Source organism: Capra hircus, chromosome 18 (genome assembly GCF_001704415.2).
Source record: "Capra hircus breed San Clemente chromosome 18, ASM170441v1, whole genome shotgun sequence".
Classification (NCBI taxonomy): Eukaryota; Metazoa; Chordata; class Mammalia; order Artiodactyla; family Bovidae; genus Capra; species Capra hircus.
This window is the reverse complement of record NC_030825.1, coordinates 26,813,664-26,838,022: the sequence shown is the minus strand read 5'-3', so window position 1 is coordinate 26,838,022 and position 24,359 is coordinate 26,813,664. Positions and strand designations below refer to the sequence as shown.

At 48.7% G+C, this 24,359-nt stretch overlaps 2 protein-coding genes across 2 annotated transcripts; both read right to left on the bottom strand.

Annotated features, from left to right (window-relative positions):
• On the bottom strand, positions 9,254 to 10,236 carry POLR2C (RNA polymerase II subunit C). Its single transcript, XM_018062041.1, has 2 exons — positions 9,757 to 10,236; positions 9,254 to 9,592 (listed from the first exon to the last, which is right to left on the bottom strand). Exons 1-2 carry the CDS (start codon positions 9,840 to 9,842, stop codon positions 9,307 to 9,309), a joined length of 372 nt encoding a protein of 123 aa, XP_017917530.1. The 5' UTR covers positions 9,843 to 10,236; the 3' UTR covers positions 9,254 to 9,306.
• COQ9 (coenzyme Q9) lies at positions 11,806 to 24,340 on the bottom strand. Its single transcript, XM_018062040.1, has 9 exons — positions 24,214 to 24,340; positions 21,806 to 21,971; positions 20,522 to 20,657; positions 16,883 to 17,025; positions 16,539 to 16,623; positions 15,026 to 15,130; positions 13,186 to 13,341; positions 12,796 to 12,849; positions 11,806 to 12,475 (listed from the first exon to the last, which is right to left on the bottom strand). Exons 1-9 carry the CDS (start codon positions 24,287 to 24,289, stop codon positions 12,440 to 12,442), a joined length of 957 nt encoding a protein of 318 aa, XP_017917529.1. The 5' UTR covers positions 24,290 to 24,340; the 3' UTR covers positions 11,806 to 12,439.

Sequence of the window (24,359 nt, the reverse complement as noted above, 5' to 3'; positions counted from 1 at the left end):
TGAAGGACAGGAAAGCCTGGCGTGCTGCAGTGCATGGGGTCGAAAAGGGTCAGACACGACTGAGAGACTGAACAACAACAAGAGCAAAATACACTGCGGTCTTGATTTCCTCTCTGTTTGTGCAGAAGAATCAAACCCACAACGTTAGTGCTGTTGATTCTCCTGGCTCCTGGTGGCCAGTCACCAAGGAACCAGATTATCCCGACTTTCTGAGGATGTCTTGGGTTGGTCCCTTGCCACCCTTCCCTTACTACCCAAGCTAGACCGCCTTTCTCCTGCACAACTTGCCTTCGCTTTCTGTCCTGCTCCCCACAATTCCTTTGACTCGCCTCCATGGCTTCTCCATAGGGCAATCAGGACTTTTCCAAAATGCAAATTGGATCCTTTCCTGTTCTGTGTTTAACACTTTTGACTGTCTCCTCATTACTGTTATTTTTGAGGAATCTCAATACTGTTTTCCAGATGTGTGTGTACTAAGTCACTTCAGTGTGTCTGACTCTTTTTGACCCCATGGACTATATAGCCTGCCAGGCGCCTCTGTCCATGGAATTTTCCAGGCAAGAGTACTGGAGAGGGTTACCATGCCCTCCTTCAGGGGATCTTCCCAACCCAGGGATCAAACCCAGGTCTCCTGCACTGCAGGCAGATTCTCTACCACTAGAGCCACCTGGGAAGCCCCATTTTCCATAGTAACTATATCATCTTACACTCCCGCCAATCACGTACACGGGTTTTTTTTTTTTCTTCACATTCTTGCCGACACTTGTTTTATTTTGACTTTTAATAACGGTTGTTCTTTTTTTTAAATTAATTTTTGATCGCACCCTATAGCGTGTGGGACCTTAGTTCTCCCACCAGGGATCGAACCCACACCTCTGGCACTGAAAGGCAGAGTCTTAACCACTGGACCATCAGGGAAGTCTTTCCCCACTACTCTTAAAATGGAGACCAAACCCTTGAACTGGCTATCAAGACTCTGCACATAGCCAGCCTCATTGAGCAGCATGTGTCCCCATCTCCCTGGGCATTCCAGCCACCCGGGCATCCTCCCATGCACCTAGACAGGGCAGGCTGTCTTCTGCCACAGGGCCTTTGCACATGCTATTCCCCCAGCTCAGAACACACTGCCATCCCTCTCCACCTAGAGAACTCACCCTTTTGCTTTCACCTTAAGAATCGCTTCATCTGTTAAAAGCCTCCCCAGGCAGGTCAGGAGCTCACCATAGATTTTCCAGCACCCTATAGTCCCTTTCTCTCCCACTCTCTCCTCATAACTTGCACCTGCAACTGTGGAATTCTTAGATCAATGCCTACCACTTTAAAAAAAAAGATCAATTCATTTGGTTGCACCTGGTCTCGGTTGTGACATGTGGGATTCTTTAGTTGCAGCACATAACTCTTAGTTGCAGAGTGCAAGCTCTAGTTCTCCAAGCAGGGATTGCACTCAGGCCCCTTGCATTGTGAGTGCAGAGTCTTAGCCACTGGACCACCAAGGAAGTCCCAGCTCCTGTCACTTTTCCTAGACTATGAACTCCTCAGAGGCAGGCTGTTCTTGTTGACCACGGTGTCCCCGTTGCCCAGCGCCTGGCACAGAGTTAAGTGCTCAGATGGTTGTTGAATGAATCAGTGAATCAGTGAGGGAGGGGAAGCTGGGCTGAACCCGCAGCCTCCTTTTACTGCTGGCTGGCATGCCTGTCCGGGGTATAGCATGTCAGTCCTGATAGCAGCATATGACCTGTGTGCTCAGGAAGGCAGCCCAGAGAGAGAGCTGTCTTGGAGACGGCCTTGCATTGGGAGGTGGGGCTGGAATGTCATCTTCCTAAAAGCGGCTCTCCGCATCCATCGGAAATGGCCCCTGGCGCAGTCTCCTTGGGAGGAAGCAGAGGGAGCAGGGGGGTCCCATCTCCTTCCTCTCCACCCCTCCTGGCTTGTCCCCTTTGATGTGAGGTTCCTGAGGAGGCTGGTTTGTGTCACTGACCAGCGAGGGGAGGGAGACTATTCAGGGAGACCATTCAGGGCCTTGTCTTGAGTGGCAAACTGGCCAGACCTCAGTGTTTCAGCCAGTGGAGGGGCCCGGGACTCTTACAAGCGCCAGCCACTCACCAACAACATCTGAAAAGAACTCACCAATCTGATGGCTGCCGTGAGGTTGCCTGAGGTTCTGGGGCCTCCTCCCAGCTCCAGATTCCTTCTCCTCTGGCTCTGCCTTTGGCTCTGTCAAACCTGCCCTTTTCCCAGGAGCAGAACTGGGGGTGTGGGAGGAGTGAAGATTTTGCTAGAGGTTCCCTGGGAAACCAGCATGGACAAGGATCCCCATCCTTCTAGGTTATGTCAAGGCCCCAAGACACAGAGATTACATGGTCTCTCGTTCAAGTCCTTCCATGGCCGTGTCATCTTAGACAAATTCATTTGGGTCTCAGTTTTTCTACCTGTGAAATGGGGACTGCGATATATACTCAGGATTATTGCAGTGAGGTTCAACAAGCTCCTGGTGTGGACTCACACCACCATGGCAGGTAGAATGATGGCAATGACACCCCACAAAACACCCCTAATCACCCTGGGATCATGCTACACAGAAACGATTCTCAGTTCTTTTTTGTTTTTATCCTCTGCCAGTTTCAAGAAGGAGGTCTCAGACAGGTGGTAGCATGGGTTAGCACTTCTCTCACACTTGCTAAACTCCTTTAACAAAAGCCTTGGAGCTAGCTTTCCAGGCAGGTGAGGTTAGCCAGCACACGTTGAATGCATTTGTTTTATTTTCCAGCTATTTCATTTATGTACTTTGCTCTTGAAGCAAAGAGAAAATTGTGAGGTAATTGAAAGAAATGCATTGAGCAAATAATAGCACAGGAGACACTTGAATCTGGGAAAAATCACAAAGTGGCTGGAGTGGCTGGGGTTTGGGAAATACTGTTCTAGCAGGGTGAGAGCACTTTAGGTGAAAACGCTTCAAACACTCTCAAGTGATATACAAACAAGGGGTGTGGGCGAGGGACCAGAGGAGTCAACACCGGAGAAGGGCTTTGAGTTTCCTGGGAGTAAATCTCAGGCCTGAGTATATTATTACTGATTCAGAAACAGGAGTGTATGGCCCTCCTCCACTCTGTACACCAAGCACTGAGGAAGATGTTTCCACTGATGTGATTTTATCTAGCTCTCATTATTCACATTTCTGGGGGAGGAAATTGAGGCTCCAAATCATGAAGGGTCTTGCAGCACAGCTAGGAGCTCCCATGCTTCCCAGTCTCTGTCCTGAGTGAGGATTTTCAAGTACCGGCTCCCAGCGGCAGGCTTGGGTGAGGTCCTGAAGTCTGGGCTGCACCCAGGAAGCAATATATACCTGGTGTGTGTTTAGTTATATCCCACTCTTTTGCAGGTCCATGGACTGTAGCCCACCAGACTCCTCTGACCATGGGGTTCTCCAGGCAAGAATACTGGAATGGGTTTCCATTTCCTCCTCCAGGGGATCTTCCCAACCCGGGGATCTAGCTGCATCTCCTGTGTGGTTGTCCTGAGGCAGCGTGAGGGTGCCAGGCCATGCCCTTGCTGTCTTCTTTCCTGGGGAGGTGGGCCCCCGCCCCTGGCCCCCCTGGCCAGCTCTCCCTGGCTGCTCTCCTCCAGCTACAGCGACCCCCTGGGGCAGAGGAAGGTGCGCCCTCCCCGTGCACTGTCTCTGTTTCTGAGCCTCACCTGCTCCTCCTGCTTCACTCTTGATTCAGTAAGTGGCCTGCATGCCTGGCTCTCATTCCCACCCCTGTGTGTGTCCAGCGTGGGGTCACATGGCTTTGGATCAACCTCTTGGGGCTTCAAATAACCCTCTTCTCTTCAAATGTTGGGAGATTCAGGGAAATGCAAAATTCAGTCCATGGCTCAAAATCGGGCTTTCTTGTGGCCAAAAATTTGGGCCCTATAGAAAATTTAGGAAAAAATTTCTACCCCTGTAGAAAATTTAGGAAACAGGCAAAAAGAAAGAAAGAAATGCTGTGGATTACTAACCAGCCCGTTTGGGGTACACCCCACAGGCAGGGTCCTCTTCCAGGAACTCCGAATATATTTTCTCACAGCTTATCGCCCCCACTTTACAGATGATAAAACAGAGGCACAGAGAGGCTAGGTAAGTTGCCCAACTGGTGAAACCAGGGCTTGAACCAGGTGGTTTGGTTCTAGAGCCTACGTGCTTGAGACACTGCCCTTGTCTGCCTGGAGCGCTCCTGTCATTAGGAAGACAGCTTCTCGGATGGGCCAGAGGGAAGTGGAGGAACAAAGCTGAATTCACACAGCCGACTCCTTGTCCCTTATTCATGGTCTCAGTTCGTCCAGACACCACATCCTCACTTGAGGTACTGACTGCTGGTCTCCATCACTCACTCATTCCCTCCCAGCTGAGACGTCTGGGAGGGAGCTGGGGCAGGGGTGTGGGGGTAGGGTGTGTTAAGGAAGGCAACAGGAATGCTGGTGCCTGTGCTTGGACCCTGGGCACACAGGCGTTGCTATCACAACTCTTGGACTTAACCATTTGCTGCCCAGAGAATGCCCAGCTTTTACCCCATCACACTCCATTGCTACTGTTTGGGATCACATCCCTCCCCCTAGACAAATCAGTCATGAGCCTGTGCCCAGAGCAACTGAAAGCCTGGAGTGTGCTCAAGTGAGAAGCAAAGCCAGTCTACCCACCTACAAAGTGTGTTGGCTACAGAAAGAAAATGTAAGAAAATAAAATCGGCCTGCCCAGTGGGGCTGAGTGGTGCCACTGCTCAGCAGGCTTGAGCCTCAAGGACTTGATAAAGCAAATACAGCCGGAGACCAGGAGACTCCCCTAACCCCGTCTTGGGCCTCTCGGGCCCGGCATCAATGCTGGACTAAAACTGGGGGAACCCCGGCCATGAGCTGGAGAGCCAAACCCACTTGGCACCATCCTCATTTAACCTCCAGTGGCACCCCACTCCAGTACTCTTGTCTGGAAAATCCCATGGACGGAGGAGCCTGGAAGGCTGCAGTCCGTGGTGTCGCTGAGGGTCGGACACGACTGAGCGACTTTACTTTCACTTTTCACTTTCCTGCATTGGAGAAGGAAATGGCAACCCACTCCAGTATTCTTGCCTGGAGAATCCCAAGGACGGGGGAGGCTGGTGGGCTGCCATCTATGGGGTCGCACAGAGTTGGACATGACTGAAGCGACTTAACAGCAGCAGCCAGGGCTGGAAGATGGAGGGGCCATTCACCTATAAATTGGGGGGCATTCCTTGTCCCACCCTTGATTTGAAAAGGAGAGTGGTGGGATTTCTCTGGTAGGTCCAGTGGCTAAGACTCTGTGCTCCCAATGCAGGGGGCCCAGGTTCAATCCCCCATAGGGGAACTAGATCCCACATGCTGCAACTAAGACCTGGTGCAGCCAAACAGATAAATAAAATGAGGGTGCTGAGGTTCTGGGAGGGGAAATAATTTGCCGGTGGCCTCACCTGCAGGCATCTGCAGTCCCCACTGAAGGCTTTCCTGGTCACCCTCAGCACCGTAACTTCCCCTGTGCTGTGCTGTTCTCAGTCGCTCAGTCGTGTCTGACTCTATGCGACCCCGTGGACTGTAGCCCACCAGGCTCCTCTGTCCATGGGAGTCTCCAGGCAAGAATCCTGGAGTGGGTTGCCCTGCCCTCCTCCAGGGGATCTTCCCAACCCAGGGATCAAGCCCAGGTCTCCCGAATTGCAAGTAGATTCTTTCCCATCTGAGCCACAAGGGAAGCCCAAGAATACTAGAGTAGGTAGCCTACCCCTTCTCCAGAGGAGCTTCCAGACCCAGGAATTGAACCAGGGTCTCCTGCATTGCAGGTGAATTCTTTGCCAGCTAAGCTACCAGGAAAGCCCCAACTTTCCCTATCCCCAGTTATACCCGGGAGTTGAATGAAGACATACTGCGGGCAACCTCTGAGTTCAAACTTGGAAACTGGCTCTTAGGAAGACTTTTCAGAGTAGTGTTTTATGCATACTTGATTTTCAGTAGCATATGAGTGAAATAGTTCCATGCTTTAAGATATAGTATATATGTATGTATAAAATATGTTATATTGTGGGGGGAGTGTATGTGTATGAAATCACATAATATGTACTCCTTAATTCTGGTTTCATTTATTTTCACTCAGTGTAATTATTTTGTGATTCATCCATGTTGTTGCATATAGAATATTTCTTTGTTTTAATTGTTGTTGTATTTCACTGTATGTATTTATCTGGTACAATTAGTAAAAAAATCAAACTAATATATAGTAAAATAAATCAAAGCAATGATTGTCCATGGACTGACATGGTCGGTAAAGGAGACATGAGAGGGAAGGAGGAAACTATGGAAGGATGAGGATGTTCACTATCAGAGTTGTACTGATAGGTGTAGCTACATAAACCCTGTCACACTACATTTGTAAACTAATGGCATAATTTATTTATTTTGGGCTGTGCTGGGTCTTCTTTGCTGCACGGGCTTTTTCCTCCTTGTGGCAAACAGGCCTACTATCCAGTTGTCATGCGTGGGCTTTTTACCGTGGTGGCTTCTCTTGTTGCAGAGCATGGGCTCTAGGGCACAGGCTCAGTAGTTGTGGCACAGGGCTTAGTTGCTCCGTGTGGCATGTGGGATCTTCCCCAACCAGGAATCTAAGCTGTGTCTCCTGCATTGGGAGGCAGACTCCTATCCACTGAACCACCAAGGAAGCTCCACACTCTACATTTTAAACATGGATTGGAAGACCCAACATAGTAAAAATGTCAGTTCTCCCCAAACTGATCAAGTTTGAAGGCAATTTCTAAAATCTAGCAAGATTTTCTGTAGCTATAGACAAGACTGAGCTTCCCTGGTGGCTCATATAGTAAAGAATCTGCCTGCTAGTGCAGGAGACCCAGGTTCAATCTCTGGGTTGGGAAGATTCCCTGGAGAAGGGAATAACTACCCACTCCGGTATTCTTGCCTGGGAAATCCCATGAACAGAGGAGCCCACGGGGCTACAGTCCATGGGGTCATAAAGAGTCGGACATGACTGAGCAATTAACGCGCTCACTTTCATAGATAAGATTATTCTAAAATGTATATATGTAAAGGCAAAGGAGATAAAATAGCTAAAACAGTTTTCAAAAAGAATAAAGTGAGAGGACTCAGTTTACCTGATTCTCAAGACTTATTGTGTAGCTTCAGTAATCAAGCCTGTGTGCTATCAGCCAAGAAATAGAGACATAAATCAACAAAACAGAACAGAGAACTCACAATGGATCCAACTGATTTTTTATAAAGTTGTAAAAAGAATTCAATGGCATAAAGAGAAGGCGACTTTTCAACAAATGGTACTGGAACAACTGGACATCCATGGGTCAAAGGGGGTGGGGAAACACCACATCAACCCAAGTCTCATATGTTCTACAAAATTTAACTCAAAATGGGTCACAGACTTAAAGGTAAAACATAAAATGATCTAACTTTTAGAGTAAAACATAGGAAAACGTCTATATGATCAAGGGCTAAGTGAAAAGTTCTTAGATTTGGCACTGAAAGCACAATTTATAAAAGGAAAAACTGATAATTTGGACATCATTGAAATTAAATCTTACTTTGTGAAAGACCGTTTTAAGTGGATGAAAAGACAAGCTACAGACTGGGAGAAAATGCTTGTAGACATATGTGGACAAGGACTAGTATCTAGAATATATAAAGAACTCTCAGAACTCAACATTAAAAAAGCAAATCTTCAAATTAGAACTTGGGCGAAAGACATGAAGGAAGATTTCACTGAAGAAGATACACAGATGGCAAATAAGCACATAAAAATATTTCCAACATTAGTCAGTAGAGAAACGCACATTAAAACTACGAGATATCCCTATACACTTATCAGGATGACTTGAAGAGAAAAAAAGTGATAACAACAAATGTTGGCAAGGATGTGAAGAGATGAGGTCATCAAATTATACATTGCCAGTGGGGATGCAAAATGGTACAGCCGCTCTGGAAAACAGCGCAGCAAAAACTAAACATTCAATTGCCATAAGACCCAGAAGTTGCGCTCCTAGGCATTTGTCCCAGAGCAGTAAAGATTTATATTCACACAAAAACCTATACACGAATGATTATAGCAGCTTTATTCATCACAGTCAAAAACTGGACCAGACATCCTTCAATGGGTGTTCAAACAAACGAACTGCAACACATCCATGCCATGGAATATTATTTGGCAATGAAAAAGACAAAGCATTAATACAGGAAACAGCTGGGATGGTTCCCCGAAGAATTACACTGAGTTAAAAAAAAAAAAAAGCCAGTCCCCAAAGATGACATACTTACAATTCTGATTTTACAACATTCTGGAAAGGACCAAAGTATAGAAACAGAGAACAGATTAGTGGTTGCCAGGGTTAAAGGAGGTAAGGTGGGAAGGGAAGTGGGTTTGGCTATAAAAGCCCAACAGAGGGGGGATCTTGTGTGATGGAAATGTTCTGTACCTTGAACATGCTAGTTGTGATACTGTTCTTAGTTTTGCAAGATATCATGAAACTCTCCATAACTTATAACTGCATGTGAATCTTCAAATATCTCAAAATAAAAAAGTTGAATTAAAAAAAAAATTAGGTGACAGTACTGCAGACAGAGAGTGCATTGGGGAAAAATTAAGAGAATGAGAGAAGGAAGAAGTTTGAGAATACCCTACTCTAGAAAAGATGCTTTTTTATTATGAAAACTCTCTTGGTGGTTATTGTTGGCCAAAACTCCTCCAAAGGTTTTTTGTTGTTTAGTTGCTCAGTTGTGTTTGACTCTTGTGACCCCATGGACTCCTCCAGTCTCCTCTATCCATGGGATTTCCCAGGCAAGAATACTGGAGTGGGTTGCCATTTCCTTCTCCAGGGGATCTTCCCAACCCAGGGGTCAAACCCACATCTCTTGCATTGGCAGGTTCTTAACCACTGAGCCGCCAGGGAAGGCCCCTTCAAAGGTTGCTGCTGCTGCTGCTGCTGCTAAGTCGCTTCAGTCGTGCCCGACTCTGTGCGTTACTGGTGGTAAAAAGAGTTTGCTGTGACGAATCAAGTGCTGGAAGCTTTACGAGCTGTGGTTTGAAGCAAAGCAGGTGCGGTCAAGTTTGAAAGATGCATAGGGAGGTCAGGAGGTTGAGACCCAGGCCCCGCTTAGCCGGCAAGGACAAGATGAGCGTGGTCCCCTCCTCCCCTGGCAGCGTGGGACTNNTGCAACAAGAGTTTAATAGCTTTCCCAAGTTTCGCAGCGATAGTAAGTGAAAACAGTTTCTGAGTCCCAGTCCACAGACTCCTGAGCCCATGCGCGTCACCAACGCACGGAAAAGAATGGAACTAAATAGCCCGTGGGAGCCAGAGAGGTGGCCAGAGTGGGCCTGGGCCAAGGGCAAAGGGCCCGATCAAGTCTCCAGCACGACTGTCCTCTTAGCGCTCCCAATCCCTCGCCCAAACCAAGGCTCGGGGCAGGAGCTGCAAGGCAAGGGGAGGAGTGGGGTGGGGGGAGAGAGGCCCGGTAGCCCTGGCAACGAGACTGGGGTCGCTTACCTATTATGGGCACCTCAGCGATGAAGACCCTCCGGATAGAATTTGCCACCCTGAGGAATGAAAACCAAGCGGCGTGTGGGCACCGCAGCCTCGACAGGCCAGGCTCGCGCCCCACCGCGCCCAAAGCGGAAGCCAGTTTTGAAAAGACACGACGTCCCGCAGGCTGGGACCCCGGCTCTCCAGAACCGCCAACCTCTTCCCCCAGCAGTCTTACGCCAGGTCCGTGTTCTCGATGATGAACTTGACATTCTCGTCGGTGAGCTCCGTGATCCGCACTGTGGGCTGGTTGGCGTACGGCATCGCGCCCCACCGCTCGCTCGACCTCTGTTGTCAGCTCTGCCGGGCCTGCGCCAACTCCTCCAGCGGAAGTCCGTGAGCTGGGCCTCGCCACTGGCGCGGACGGGCGCTCACAGCGCCGCCTGCTGCTCGGAGGCCTGAAGTTTTCCACCCACCACTCCCACCTTTTTGAAGAAGCACCAGGTTCAACCATTCAGAGGGCGATTTGGCAAAGCATGCACACGCCCTTGATTCCACAGTAACACTTCTAAGAATCCATACTGCAGAAACATTTGCAGGTGTAAGCAAACATACATGTACAGGGACGTTCACTGCAGCAGCTGCTGCTGCTAAGTCGCTTCAGCCGTGTCCGACTCTGTGCGACTCCATAGACGGCAGCCCCCCAGGCTCCGCCGTCCCTGGGATTCTCAGGCAAGAACACTGGAGTGGGTTGCCATTTCCTTCTCCAGTTCACTGCAGCAGTCTGGCAAAAGATAAATAAAAGTTGCCCATTGACAGAGACCTGGTTATATATACAAACACAGGAATACTGTAACATTTTTTGAAAGAATGAAGTGTGTAAATCTATGGAAGAAAAGTACAGTTGGTCCTCCATATGCAAGGGTTTTTGAATCCAACCGAGGATAAAATTCCATAAAGTTCCAAAAATAAAACAAATTTCCTGCACTATTTATATAGCATTTACAACTACTTACCATAGCATTAAACATTGTGTTAGGTACTATAAGAAATCTACAGATAATTTAAATTCTATGGGAAGGGCACATGTAGGTTACGTGCACATAGTAGGCAGTGTCGTAAACAGCCTGCAAAGAGGTCTGATGGGTCTTTTTTTGCTTTTGGTTGTGCCACATCCATGTCCCCTGAAATGAAGTAAAGTCCTAACCATTGGACTGCCAGGGAATTCCCAGGTGGCAGCAGATTACACAGAGAACTCCTAAAATAGAACTTGGCAGGGGACAACATGTAGCGGGAAGAGAAAGAATAATCAGAGGGGACAGAGGCGTTTGCTTTAGCAAGGAGTGACATCTGAGACAGAGAAGAGCATTAAGGGGGCCCTTGCACTGAAGCCTGTATCATCTCAGTAAATTAAGAATTAAGGTTATCTGTTGAGTGTGAGATGGATGCTATAAAGGATAAAAGAGGGAATGGAACAAAATATGATAGCTACTGCAGGCAACTTGACAGGATGTCAAGATGAAAGAATCAGGTGCAGAAAGGGCCCAGAGGAACGTGCGTGAGACAGGAAATTCCCACTAGCCGTTACTCCCATCGTCATTCAGTCCACTTGGGCAGGAGACCGAAGCGCAGAAGACAGATGGCTGTTGGATGCTGCGTGCACCAAAATGGTGAAGCCGCAACTCCTCACGTGAGGATACTTGGAAAGGGGGTCTTCATGAGGTCCTGAGGACAGAACTCTCAGATCAGTGCTCTAACAAAAGCAGGGAGAGGCGGCAGACCACACTGGCATGCTCTCTGCCGTGTGAGAATGTAGGGAGAAGGGGGCCATGTGCGCCAGCAAGAAAGCGCCAAGGACCAAGCTAGCTGGCACCTTGATCTTGGACTTCCCGCTTCTAGAACTGTGAGACGTTTCACCACAGCAGCCTGAACAGACTTACACAACAGAGTTAACCGGACTTAAATAGGGGGCTCGGCCAGCACAGAGGCTGAGAGAATTTGTAAAGCTAAATACTGTGTCAAGGAAATAGTCAGCGATGGGCAGGAGGAGCCGAAGCAGCTAACCGGGAGGGGGAAAGACCCCGTCACCCCCATTTTACTGAAGGGAGGCCTGGGCCCACAGGTGCAGAGCTGTCACAGCTGCCCAGCAACGTCACACAGCACCGGGGCCCTAACTCAGGTCTCCTGGCTGCCAGTTGCAAGCCTTCTCCAAAACCCTGCTCTCTGCTTCTGGGGTCTTGGACAGCTGCCATGGTCTGTATGGAAATTCCCTACACAACAGGAAACTGCTTCAAAGATATTTATTATAATATTTTACAGACTAAGTTCACTAATAATCCTGCAATGAGTGCTGTTTTAACATGACACAGGGCCTGGGACCACACCTCTGGCCAGGCTGAGCACCAGCAGGCACCTGTCTCAGGTGAGGCAGCCTGCCCAGGGGGTTTCCAGGTGCAACGACTCAGGACACTGGAGCATGAAAGGGCAGCATGGAACCCACAGGCCTGTGCTGTGCTGTGGGGGAGCTGACACCTGGGGTGGCCTCAGATCCGGACTCTGACTTGGGAGCCCCAGAGGCAGGTTAAGACATGGTCAAAGTGCCTGAGAGACCACAAGAGGGATGTGTTGGGTTTCCATGATTTGAATGCTTGAGTGTTGCGTTTTTCAGTCCCATAGCTATGGTGCCAAAAGGCATCAGGAGGCCTGGCCTGGCATTAGGAACTGAAGAAGTGGCCCAACCCTGGGCTACACCTGTGTTGCCCAGTGCCCTGTGGTTCCCAGGTGGCTGTGGTAGTGTTGCAGAGTCCTTTGGCGCTTTCTCGTTGACACCCTGTTCCATAGATGGCACCTTGTACGTTTCAAAGCCCTTTAAATATATCCATGGGTTTTCTTCCGGGTACTCTAGTTACAGCCCTTCTTGCTCACCGGCGCTGGTTTAGACCTGTCAGGTTCTTGAGCTGACAAGAGGATGGAAACAGAGAGTGATGAGACCTGGCCCTGCCCCCAGGACTCCAATGGCGAAGACAGATTTCCGAGGCAGCCTGTGTGGCTATGATGCGGAGATCTGATGTACCAGGGTCCCAGGCATAAGTTTTGTCTTCACGCCAGTAACAAACAGAGGTGAGATATTTGGAATCTAGAGATTGGGACTGAACCACTGCCAGTCCTAAGATTAGCTTCCCCAGTTTAAGGCTACAAAACTACTTGGGGTGAGTGACATGCGTGAGGATCATGGGACTGGAGCCAACTGGGCAGGGACGAGCTGGGAGGCACTCACCGTCACTGCTGCGCCCATGAGTCCTTGCACCAAGGCCTCTCCGGTGGACTTGACCTAGAAGGAGTCAGAGTCAGGTTCTCTCAGGCCCCACCACTGCTCAGACGTGAGACAGGGAGGTCTGACCTGTAGGCTCACTAGCCCCTACAGGTCGAATCAAGAGGGCCCTGTGTCCTGGAAGAAGAGTCTACAGATAACACAGTAACAAAGGGACCACATGTGGCTCTTAGGGAAGGGCTGGGGTGAGGAAGAACCAGTCAGGCTCCCTGTGAAGGCCCCTAGGACTGTTAGCTGAGGCCCAAGGGGACCAAGAGAGCAGACAGGTGACAAGTTTGGCCCAAAAGGACAGAGCGCTTAGTGAGAAAGCTTCCCAGATGCTGAGCCCCGAGCTACCTGCTTGGCAGTGTGGCCCATGTTCATTGCATCGCTGATTCGGTTTTCCAGAAAGCGCCAGGTATCCTCGAAGTCTGGGGAGGAGTCCTGCATCATCACCAGCTCAGTGGTGTTGTAGATGCCAGCCAACACCGCTCGGCGGGTATACCAGTTAAACTGCAAAGGAACCCATCCAGGGGGATAGGTCACCACTGTTGCTGCAGGCTGGGGGAAGTCTGAGTGATTCCTACCCAAAGCCCCTGGCACTCCTGGGCTCCTTCCTAATTTCCTCTTTCCCTCACAGATACACGTGGCCCTCTGGACAATGTAGTTGTTCCCAAACTAGGCTGGGTGTCAGAATCACCTGGGAGATTGAAAATCCAGGCTCCTGGGCCCAACCTCTTAGAGCTCAGAGTCAGCAGGTCTGAAGTTAAGTGCCAGGATCTAGATGTTTATTAAGCATCCCATGTGATTTTGCTACGTCCACTCAGCTTTGAACCCACCAGTGAAAAGCCCAAGTCTCCGGACATCTAGGTATTTCCCTGGTGGCTCAGATAGTAAAGAACCTGCCTGCAGTACAGGAGACCCAGGTTCAATTCTTAGGTTGGGAAGATCCCCTGGAGAAGGGTATGGCTACCCACTTCAGTATTCTTGCCTGGAGAATTCTGTGGACACAGGGAGCCTGGAGGGCTACAGTCCACGGGCTTACAAAGATCTCATGTAATTTTCAGGCTTCCCTGGTGGCTCAGATGGTAAAGAATCTGCCTGCAATGCTGGAGACCCAGATTTGATCCCTGGTTAGGGAAGATTCCCTGCAGAAAGGAATGGCTATCCACTCCAGAATTCTTGCCTAGAGAACTCCATGGACAGAGGACCCTGGCCTGCTACAGTCCTTGGGGTCTAAGTTCCAGAGAGGCTCTGTGATCAGGCAGTTGTGACCAAACCTTGTGTCATCCATCAGTGATGTGAGGGCTTGAGGCAGCGTCAGGGACAGACTGGAACACCTGGGAGGAGCTGAGAGTTCAGGTCCTTCAGCAACTTCTGGCTGTGGCTATCCTGGCCAATCGCTCTTCAGAGCACTAGCTTGGCTGCTTCCTGTTTTACCTCCCTGATTTCTGGGCTTTCTAATTTCATTTTCCAACCATCTCTGTTGGTGGTATATTCCCGTATGAGAGAAGTTTATTAAAGCACTTTGTTAGAACTGTGGTGGAAGCATCTCTCTGCCTCCCATCCTGGATCTCACCAAGTACCATCGCATATTAACTTCTCTTAGGAAGGTGTAGATATATACATGTGTATATACATTTTTAATTTTCTACCAGAAATATGATAGTATTAACAAGTCAGATTCTTTCCGGCTGCGTGTTTAGAGGCTTATTGATCTCTGAGCAAAGCAGGCCAAGATGGGGTGTAGGGAGGGAGTTTCTTTTTAAAGCAATGTCTTTAAAAAAAAAAATGTCTTAGAGAACGTCTCTACAGCATCCTTTTTTAAAAAAAAAAAAATCAGTCTCATAAAAGACATACACTGAGGAAGTCTGCCACAGAATCTAAATTTTAGGAGACTGAGGGGGAAATAATTATAAAACGGCAGCCCAATCAGCCCTCTGATGCCGTGTGTCACACTCTGGGGGGAAGGAGCACTGATGTGTGGATATGGCACTGGTCCCTGAATGAAGATGACCTAGAGGCTACTGTGGCTTGTTGAGGGACCCTCCTCATACATTAAACTCTCCTTCCTAAGATGAGAATGACTCTGGAGTCCCCCTGAAGGGATGTGTGATCAAAGAAATTTCACAAACTTCTGGAGGAAATGCTTAACGCAGCCGTCCCCACCCTCTGTGGGCCTAAGGAGAGCACTCACGTCAGTGGACTGGTCCCCAGCGTAATGCCACATGTCATCCACCATGCTGGTCAGCAGGTTCAGGCTGGGTGGGATGTTGTGAGGGAGCATGAGGATGCTGAGGGCCTGGGGAGAGATGACACACGAAGGGGCACTTGCACACCGGTAATGACAGCACCTCACTGTTCGGTAGAGATAGTAAGGGGCCCGCGCAGCCCTCCTTCTGAGACACTCCATCTCCAACCACAGCTGTGAGCTCCTGGCATCTAAGGCTCCCTCCCAACTACAGCTTATGGGAGCCGGGGCAGAGTACCCTCTGCTGCCCAGTCAGATCCTCAATCCCTGGCATGTGAACTTGGGAATGCAGCCAGCCAGGTCTAGCCTGGTATCTTTGAGTAAGCATGGAGGAGGGCACCCCCATTCTGTAACATGGAGAAAGAGGCAAGGCTAGGAGTGGAGTCTGGGGGAGGTTGCTAAGCCCCGATTCTAGGCCATCCTAGAGCCCAGCAGCATTCCTGCCCTTCATGCCCTGCTCATGATAAACTCCTTCCAGTTTTTTTTTCCCCTAACTCAAACTGATTTCTGTTACCTGAGACCTCAAAATCCTTTCATATAAGCAGTGGCACAGCCCAGAGATGCCTTCATTAGCAGATATCAACACCGGACAGTCCAAGGGTTGTCACTTTACCAACTCTGAAACCCACTGGCTGTGGCCTTGAGAGATGTCCCCGATTGGCTGGAAAGTTATCTTGAAATAGCCCAGGAGGAAACATGCTTAATAAGAAGGCAACCAGGGCCTACTTCATGCACTTGTGCGGCTTCAAATGCAAGGTGGAATGAGTCAGTCCAGGAAATCGAGCATGCGAGCACGGGCACGGGGCAGGCCTTGACTCTGGGCTGAACTCCCTCACACCCGGCCCACAGCTGAAATTAAGTGCCCAACCATCTCCCAGCTGGGCAGCGGATACCAGTTGATCTGTGGGTTCTCTCAGTTCTGATATATATTGACTTTCTTAACCGAGAATGGCCCACATTGTGACACGCTTTGAAAAGAGGAGGAGGAAAAATGGAGCTTTAGAAAACTTGGGGAAAGCCCTTGGAATGAACATTCCAATTCTCTAAGTGTCACACTGACAAACTGAAAAGAAGTCCCACTCCCCTGAGATCTAGAATGCCAAAGGCCTGCTGATGATGACGGTCAGTAAAATCTCCTGACTTTTCTAATCTCCTTCATGGAGCCCTCCTCACCAAAAACCCAGTGACACACTTGGGCCACTAGCAGCCTACCAGGACGTGATCTAGGACCAGGCCACTCACATCTCCAGGAACTGAGACACAGGCGGCTCAGAAGGCCCTCTCTTTGGCTCTCCTCAATCTGACACCTAGTGTACCAGTACACTGCGCATCCCTGGGTCTGCGGAGACTAGCAAGCTAACTTCTGAACATCGTGCCAGACCTTCCATGTGAAGGTGCTTAGAATCATATACATGAACACACTGTCACCCTGGGGCCTGGATGTGGGTGGACCGTGTACCCGGGGCCAATGCTGAATGTACGGGATCAACATTCTCAGTCTGGTTTCCACAGCATCCCTCAGGAACTTGTCTGTCTTCTTCTTCCTGGAAGAGAGAAAAGAAAACAGAGTATCTCCGGGTCGAAGGCATGGGCTCAGTGCTACCCCATCTACTCAGTTCTAGCAGGGATGGTTCCACCAGCTAGAACGAGACAGGCAGCTCCATTTCTGTCCCATCGGAGCAGCTGGGGTGCTCAGCGCTACTCTGCAGGCTCTGCTTGGACTGGCCTCCTGGGGACAGCTGGTGGGGCCTGAGTCCTCCCATCCTTAGCTGCTACCCCGAGCAATGATGCTGAGGGACTTACTCTGCCTGGCCCAGCTGTACCAGCTTCTGCTCCTCCTCCAGGACACGGGTGAGCCGAGCATTGCACTGGGTCACGAAATGCAGGATCAGCTCACTGCCGTCATTCCCAAACATGCTGGCGGCTGCACTGGAGAGACCCAGGGACTACAGAGGGGGAGAGGGAAAACAGGGAAGTGGCAGGCTGGTGCAGTGGCCACTGGCTGCCTGTCCATCACTAGCACCTCTTCTCCTGGCACCAGCAGCTTGGCTTTCAGTGGGACACCCTCACTCCTCATTCTTGGTCCATGTGATCTGGGAGAAGCTGAGCACTCGTCCCTCCACACTCCATCAGGCCCCCAGGTGTGATGCAAAGCAGGGGATCCAGGCCTGCACGTGTGGAGTTCACAGCACCTAGTTCTAGGATATGCACATGACCAAATCTAGTCCTACAAGGCTGCCTCTGGAATTCCGCTGGTACCGACAGGGAAAAGGGACTCTCTCTCCTCTGGGGTTGCTGACTCTCTCAACTCAAGGGAAGCCCCTGCTGAGAATGAAGCTCACGGAGGGGAAAGCAAAGCAGATACACCATGGAGACAGCTCCCAGCAGCACAAGATAAGAACGCTGAGCCAGAGCCACTTTCAGACTTTTCTGTTATTAAATGAGCTGAAACACTCTACATCTTGCTTGAGCCAGTTCAGAGTTGAGTTCTAACACTTGTAACCTAGAATTGTAACTGCTGTGAAAAGGGCCTTGGAAAAAGTGCTGTCTTTCTAGCTCACTTAACCTAAATCTCTTGGAAAGTAGGTCTCTCAGTTATTAAAAAAAAAAAAAAAAAAACCCACAAACTTTTATTACTGAGTTGTTAAGGAGTTATTTAACAAAGTCACAGAGACCTTTTATTACTCCTGATAAACAACAGTCACTGAGAAGCTACGGTCGGAAGAACCCTGATGACAGCAGGGACAGAGGACAGAAAGAAACAAAGAGACTTAAAAAATCCCCACCGTTGGGAGTCGGGAAGGAATTCTCTCCTGGCGGAAGTGCCTAGACTTTCTGGGCTTCCTTGGCAGCACAATGGTAAAGAACCTGCCTGCTAGTGCAGGAGAACAGGGTGAGAGCTATGCTCTGCAGGTGCCACCTTGAGGATACTTAATGCTCTCTTTATCCTTCCGGCTACCTGGTTACCAACGTCACATCTAGTTAACAATGCTTTGTGTTAAATTCTCTCTATTCGAGTGATTTCTTCTGACTGACACACTCCCTGAAAGACCAACTCCGCTTCTCAGAATCTGTCCTGAAGAAACCAACCAGAAATATACTTAATTATGTCATACACATAGGTTTATAATACTAAAAAAAAAAATAGAAACAACCCAAATGTTTATCAATTGAGTTCAAGTAAATACAACAGGTATTATGCAGCCGTATGAACAGAGATATGCAGAGTGGGTGGGGTGGGGGGGAAGCCAGGTAACCATAGAATAATCAGTTGAATCAGATTTTCCCAAACAATCCTGTTACATTTCCGTTCTCTACAGGTGCTACATCTTTCTCTAATGATTCTCTCAAACTTCCCCTGCCACCTCCAAATCTTTGTCTCTTACCACTTTTTCCTAACGTCAGGTTCATGAGACAACCACGCCTACTTCAGAGAAAACAGAAGCCATTCTCTGGGAACCCAAAAGATTCTTCTAGAAATGAAATCTGCAGCTGTCTTCTCCAGCTTTGCCTCTAACACATCGAAGGCCAGTCTTTCCACCTGTTTCCTGGACTTCATAAGTCTTGCCTTCAAGGAACCTCACATTTTTAATTTTGCCATGTCTCCTGTATCTTCACCATCACCCGTGTTTCTGCATCCTCCAGCTCTACCTTCCATCCCACGTTCCCTGCTCGTACACCAGCTCCCCTCTACCCCTCCCAGCCACACGCCTCTCCATTTCCTTACCCTCCGCTCACTCCTCAACCCACCCCGTTACTGCTGACCTGCACTCCCCTCCAACGGCTGCTACTGCAGTCACCGACACCTAGTAGCTCCGTCCACATGTTGCTGCTTGGCCTCCAGAGCCAGGCTCCTCCACCTCAGTCTCCTTTGCCACTCCACCCCGCTAGTCAAGGCTATGGTTTTTCCAGTGGTCATGTATGGATGTGAAAGTTGGACTGTGAACAAAGCTGAGCACCAAAGAATTGATGCTTTTGAACTGTGGTGTTGGAGAAGACTCTTGAAAGTCCCTTGGACTGCAAGGAGATCCAACCAGTCCATTCTGAAGGAGATCAGCCCTGGGATTTCTTTGGAAGGAATGATGCTAAAGCTGAAACTCCAGTCCTTTGGCCACCTCATGTGAAGAGTTGACTCATTGGAAAAGACTCTGATGCTGGGAGGGATTGGGGGCAGGAGGAGAAGGGGACGACAGAGGATGAGATGGCTGGATGGCATCACTGACTCGATGGATGTGAGTCTGAGTGAACTCCAGGAGTTGGTGATGGACAGGGAGGCCTGGCGTGCTGCGATTCATGGGGTCGCAAAGAGTTGGACACGACTGAGTGACTGAACTGAACTGAACTGCTTCACCCACCCTTCAATGTCAGTGGTCCCCGAGAACCTAGACTCCTCTCTCTTTTCACATGACACTCCTGGCACACTCACACTCGTGCCACCCGAGGCAATCTCACTCACGTTCCCGGTTTACCGATCACATCCATATACTCTAGTCCAGGCAGCTCCTCCAGTTTCAGGCCTGTATGCTTGAGGTTTCCCACTGGCTGACCCAAAGATCCCTCAGACACAACAAAGCTCAGGACTGTACCCACGATCCTTCCCTAAACTTGGGCCTCTTCAGGGGCCCTAATCTTAGAAAATGGCACGGCCACATACCCACACATGCAAACCGACAGGCAACTCCGTCACTCCCTCCTATGTCATTCTACCACCCATCTCCGTGTTTACTGCACTGCTCTAGGTCAGAAAGCCCTCCTCTCTCCCGCATGACTAGCAGCAGGCCCCAGTGACTTGCTCTGCCTCTTTCTTTCATCCAGCAGCCAAAATGATGATTTTTGAAATGTTAAATTTAATCCCATATCTTCTGTATCTCCAGGTGGGGCTAGTGGAAAATAATCCACCTGCCAATGCAGGAGATGCAGGTTTGATCTCTGTGTTGGGAAGAGCCCCTGGAGCAGGAAATGGCAACCCATTCCAGAATTCTTGCCTAGAAAATTCCAGGGACAGAAAATCCTGGTGGCTACAGTCCATGGGGTCGCAAACAGTCAGACATGACTGAGCACATATCTCCAATTGTTCTTAGGACAAAAGACATTGTAACTCTTCAACGTGACCTTTGGATCTTGTCTGATTTGGCCTCAACTGACCCTTCCCCAGCCTCACTCAGCTCAGATTTCTTCCATCACACTACCTATGATCTGCCTTTAGAACCTAACTCCCAAGATCCAAATACATGGTATATTCTTTTTATATTAAAAAATAATCTAAAAATAAAGCCATTTCTACTCTACAGAGGAAAAGCAAGCAAAACCAGAATATCTGATAGCAGTGAGGGGTTCCTGGACTCTGAGCTGGGCTGGAAGAGTGTGAGGCCCTCTGCTCTGGCCAGTATGACTCCCTCCGGCTGATCCTGGCCAGGCTGCCCTGCCCACACCCACACACACCTGGGCTCCTTCTGCAATGGCCTCTGCCGTCCAGCCGTGGGCGGGCACGAACTCCAGGGCTGCGGTCAGGATGCGGTGCTGCAGCTGCTCCTCACTCTCGTAGTCCTCCTCCTCCTCCCCGCCCTGGTCGGTGTACCTGAGACAGACAGGAGGACAGAGTCCTCACTCCTCCTCTCACCGCCTCCTGCCGAGCGATGCAAAATGTGCCTGGCCAGAAACCACAGGCGCCGTGCCTCCTCTCAGCGCGTGTCGGGAGGACATTTACTTTCGTGTCATTATCAGTGTGTGAGTGCCAACAGAGCAAAACTCACATCATCCCTCACCTCCCAAAGAGTCACCGAGAGAAAGGAACCAGCGAGCAAGGAGGTCACGCGATAGGAAGGGACACGCTCTCGCAGAACCCTGGATATCCCAGTCTATAGCCTCACAGCACCGTTTCTTTATCTAGATTTGCACCAAACTGTAACCCACGAGGACAGGGGCAATGGTGACATTATTCACAGGGGCCTGGCACAAAGACGACCCTCTGAACTGAAGTGAAGAGGACATTCACTGAGAAACCAGAAAACCGACTGGGAACACTCTCATTTCAGAGCTAGAGGAGCTTCTCAGGGGCAGGATTAAGTAAACAGAACATATCTAATGGAGACGGAAATTATTATCTCCTTTCTGCCAGGCAATTTGGCCCCACAAATGTGAACAAAATTCATAAGGTGCATAACTTTGACTCAATGCTCCCACTGCTGATAAAATCACACACTTGATCACACCATTTTTCGTGATGTAAATGAAATCTAAATATCCATCAATAAAAGGTTAAATAAATTTTGGTACTGCCATTTGGTGGAATATTAGACAACCATTAAAATCATACAATCTGTGAAAAGACATTTAAGATGTCCTGCTGAGTGAAAAAACAGGCTCTGGAACAACAGGTATAGTATACAGTGTAATTAATCATTTATAATATACACAGTGCTATATGTGAAACCTGCTTAGAGAAACATCTAAAAGGATAATCACAAAAACGTTAGCAGAGTTATTCCTTGGTTTGTGATTTGTGGTAATTTTTTGTTTTATTTTTGTGAACGTCTCTGTATTATTCAGAACATTTTAGAATGTATGGGCACCATTTTCATAAAATAAACAAACACGTTCTTTCCAAAGATAGTTCTCAAAATGATGAAAGGTGTGAAGAGGGTGGAGAAGGGAAAGGAAGGAGAAGCAGATTCACCCAGGCACTTAAAGTGGACAAAATGGGTGGACAGGTGTTCTGATGCCTACCTGGGGGGTGAACGCAGAGCCTCTGGATTGGGTTCCTCTGCGCCCTGCGCCTCAGACTGTTGCTGAGAAGAGGGAGGGGGTTGATTCTTCTGCTGATCCGAAGATCTTAGCTGCATAGCTGAAGCATGGAAGGCAGGTGGTGCCAGGGCTGGTCGGCAGCGGGACACTGAAACAGAAACTGAGCTGATCAGTCAAGGACTCTTTGACTCAAAAGCAGACCCTTTGAGACCCAGAGTGGTAGGAGGGATGGAAGAAAAGCAGAGGAAAGCCAGAACCAAGTGCTGGATCCTAGACAAAAATCTTAGGCAAACTGGGAACCTTCTGACATGATGTGGTGGCAAAAGCATAAACCAGGAGAACACCTCTCTTCTAGGCATGTTTCCATCATTTGTTAGGTTAATGGACAAACAGCACGACTTTAAAATATGCAAATTAAGAGAAATAATCTCTATTTACTCAATGAGAATGCTGTGAGGCTCAAACAAAAAATGAAAGTGACTTAAAAATGTTACATATTTATATATCATAGCAAGAGCACTGGACTAGAAATTAGGTCTGAGTACCGATTCCCTAGTGTTTATGGGGTGTCTGTTTTCTCATCTGCAATACTGCAACAGTCCCATTTACTTTACTTTTAAAAGGTACAGTACTCTGTTCACTAAGGAAAGGCTAATACTACTTTTTTCTTTCCCAGCATTTATCCAAAAAAGTTCAAACACACAGACAAGTGGAAAGAACTGTGGCATGAATGCCTGTATATCCACTACCTAAGTTCTACACAGCTATCCACCACACTCATCCTACATTAATCTATTTCTTGATGCATTTGTCGCAGACTTCAGCATTCTTTATTTCTAAACATTTCAGCACACACATCCTTAACTAGAGTTAAAATTTTTTACTTTTCTTTTATTGAGGTGACATTTATATTCACCTGTTTCAAAATTTTCACTCTAGTCTTGTCTGTCCGAGAATTTCATCTATATAGAATCATACCGTAGGTTCCGTGTATGTATGACTTTTTTTTTGCCCAGAGTATCTTTTAGATTGATTCATATTTTTGTGTAGGTCAGTAGGTTGTTACTTTTTTACTGCTCAGTAGTATTCCATTAAGAAATACTATTCTGTTGGGCTGTTTCCGTGTTGGCTATTATAAATAAAGGTGCTATGAACATACTTGTTCAAATCTTGTTGCGGACATATGCCTTCATTTCTGTTGGGTAAATATCTAGGAGATTTTCTGGGTCACAGGCATTATTTGTTCTTCTACTGAATATAGTTTGGAGTTATGTATAAAACAGCACTCACTAAAGAAAAAAAAATCTATGGACCAACTCAGAAAACAATGATTTTTAAAAGAAACACAGCATGGGATGGGTGAAAATATCAATTATTTTAGTATATGCACAGAAAAAAATGGAGCAAATATTCATAAAACTTTGAAAAGGGTCTGGGAGATCCCAAAGCAATATTGCAGAACCACTGCAGTCCAGGAGATTTCAGGTGGACTACAGGAGAATACCGGAGAAGACAATGGCACCCCACTCCAGTACTCTTGCCTGGAAAATCCCATGGATGGAGGAGCCTGGTAGGCTGCAGTCCATGGGGTCGCTAGGAGTTGGACACAACTGAGGGACTTCATTTTCACTTTTCACTTTCATGCATTGGAGAAGGAAATGGCAACCCACTCCAGTGTTCTTGCCTGGAGAATCCCAGGGACGGGGGAGCCTGGTGAGCTGCCATCTGTGGGGTCGCACAGAGTCGGACACGACTGAAGTGAGTTAGCAACAGGAGAATACAAAATAACATTATTTCATCAGTTATATACTTATATATGTTAATACATAATTTACTTATGGGAGGTGACATTTGTTTTCCATTTATGGTAGAGATATAAAGGTCAATATTTTTATAAAATCAGATGTATATAAACAAAACTACTGACTATATGGCGGCAAAGGTGATAAGCAGGTATTGAAGAATTACTGAAGTGGTGGGGAAATGACTGACTTAGGAAAAAGTATTAATAGACGAGGGGCTCTCTGTGGCTGTTTCCTGTGATCAGGGCCCAGGGATTTGACAACGGAGTCAAGAAACTTGGGCGAGTGTGCCAGTCTGCAACGGACGAGCTGTGTGATCTTGGGCACCCACAGCCCTCTCCGTCAACTCCGTGAAATGGGAATGACAGGTCCTTCCCTGATGCTCTTGCTCCTCACAGGTCGAGAACGTGGTCAGAAGCCAGCCAGGCGACCACTTCAAGCCCGAGGCGCCCGCGCAAGCCGTTATGCCCTTCACCTCACCTTGCTCTCGAGCCGCCCCGAGGCTTCTTCAGCCCCTCACCCAGACCAGGTCGGTTCCCACCACCCCACCCCTTCCCTCCCCTCTCCCGGGCTCGGCCGCCCCCTCACCGGGCAGGCACCGCAGCTGAAGGAGCCTCCAGCCCGCCCGGCGTAGGGCGCCAGAAAACGCCGCCGTCGCCGCCATCTTGGAAGCGGGCACGCCGCCTACGGCAACGCGATGGCAGCGCTGAGTGGCCACTTCCGCCCGCCCCAGC

What these genes read in the sequence shown, in the direction of transcription:
- POLR2C (XM_018062041.1), bottom strand. Translation starts at nt 9,842, where the DNA reads ATGCCGTACGCCAACCAGCCCACAGTGCGGATCACGGAGCTCACCGAC. An exon ending in ATCGAGAACACGGACCTGGC is followed by an intron (nt 9,593 to 9,756) that starts GTAAGACTGCTG and finishes TTCATTCCTCAG; the next exon opens with GGTGGCAAATTCTATCCGGA.
- COQ9 (XM_018062040.1), bottom strand. Translation starts at nt 24,289, where the DNA reads ATGGCGGCGACGGCGGCGTTTTCTGGCGCCCTACGCCGGGCGGGCTGG. An exon ending in TCAGCTGCGGTGCCTGCCCG is followed by an intron (nt 21,972 to 24,213) that starts GTGAGGGGGCGG and finishes TTTCTGTTTCAG; the next exon opens with TGTCCCGCTGCCGACCAGCC. An exon ending in CCATTGCAGAAGGAGCCCAG is followed by an intron (nt 17,026 to 20,521) that starts GTGTGTGTGGGT and finishes CCCCCTCTGTAG; the next exon opens with TCCCTGGGTCTCTCCAGTGC.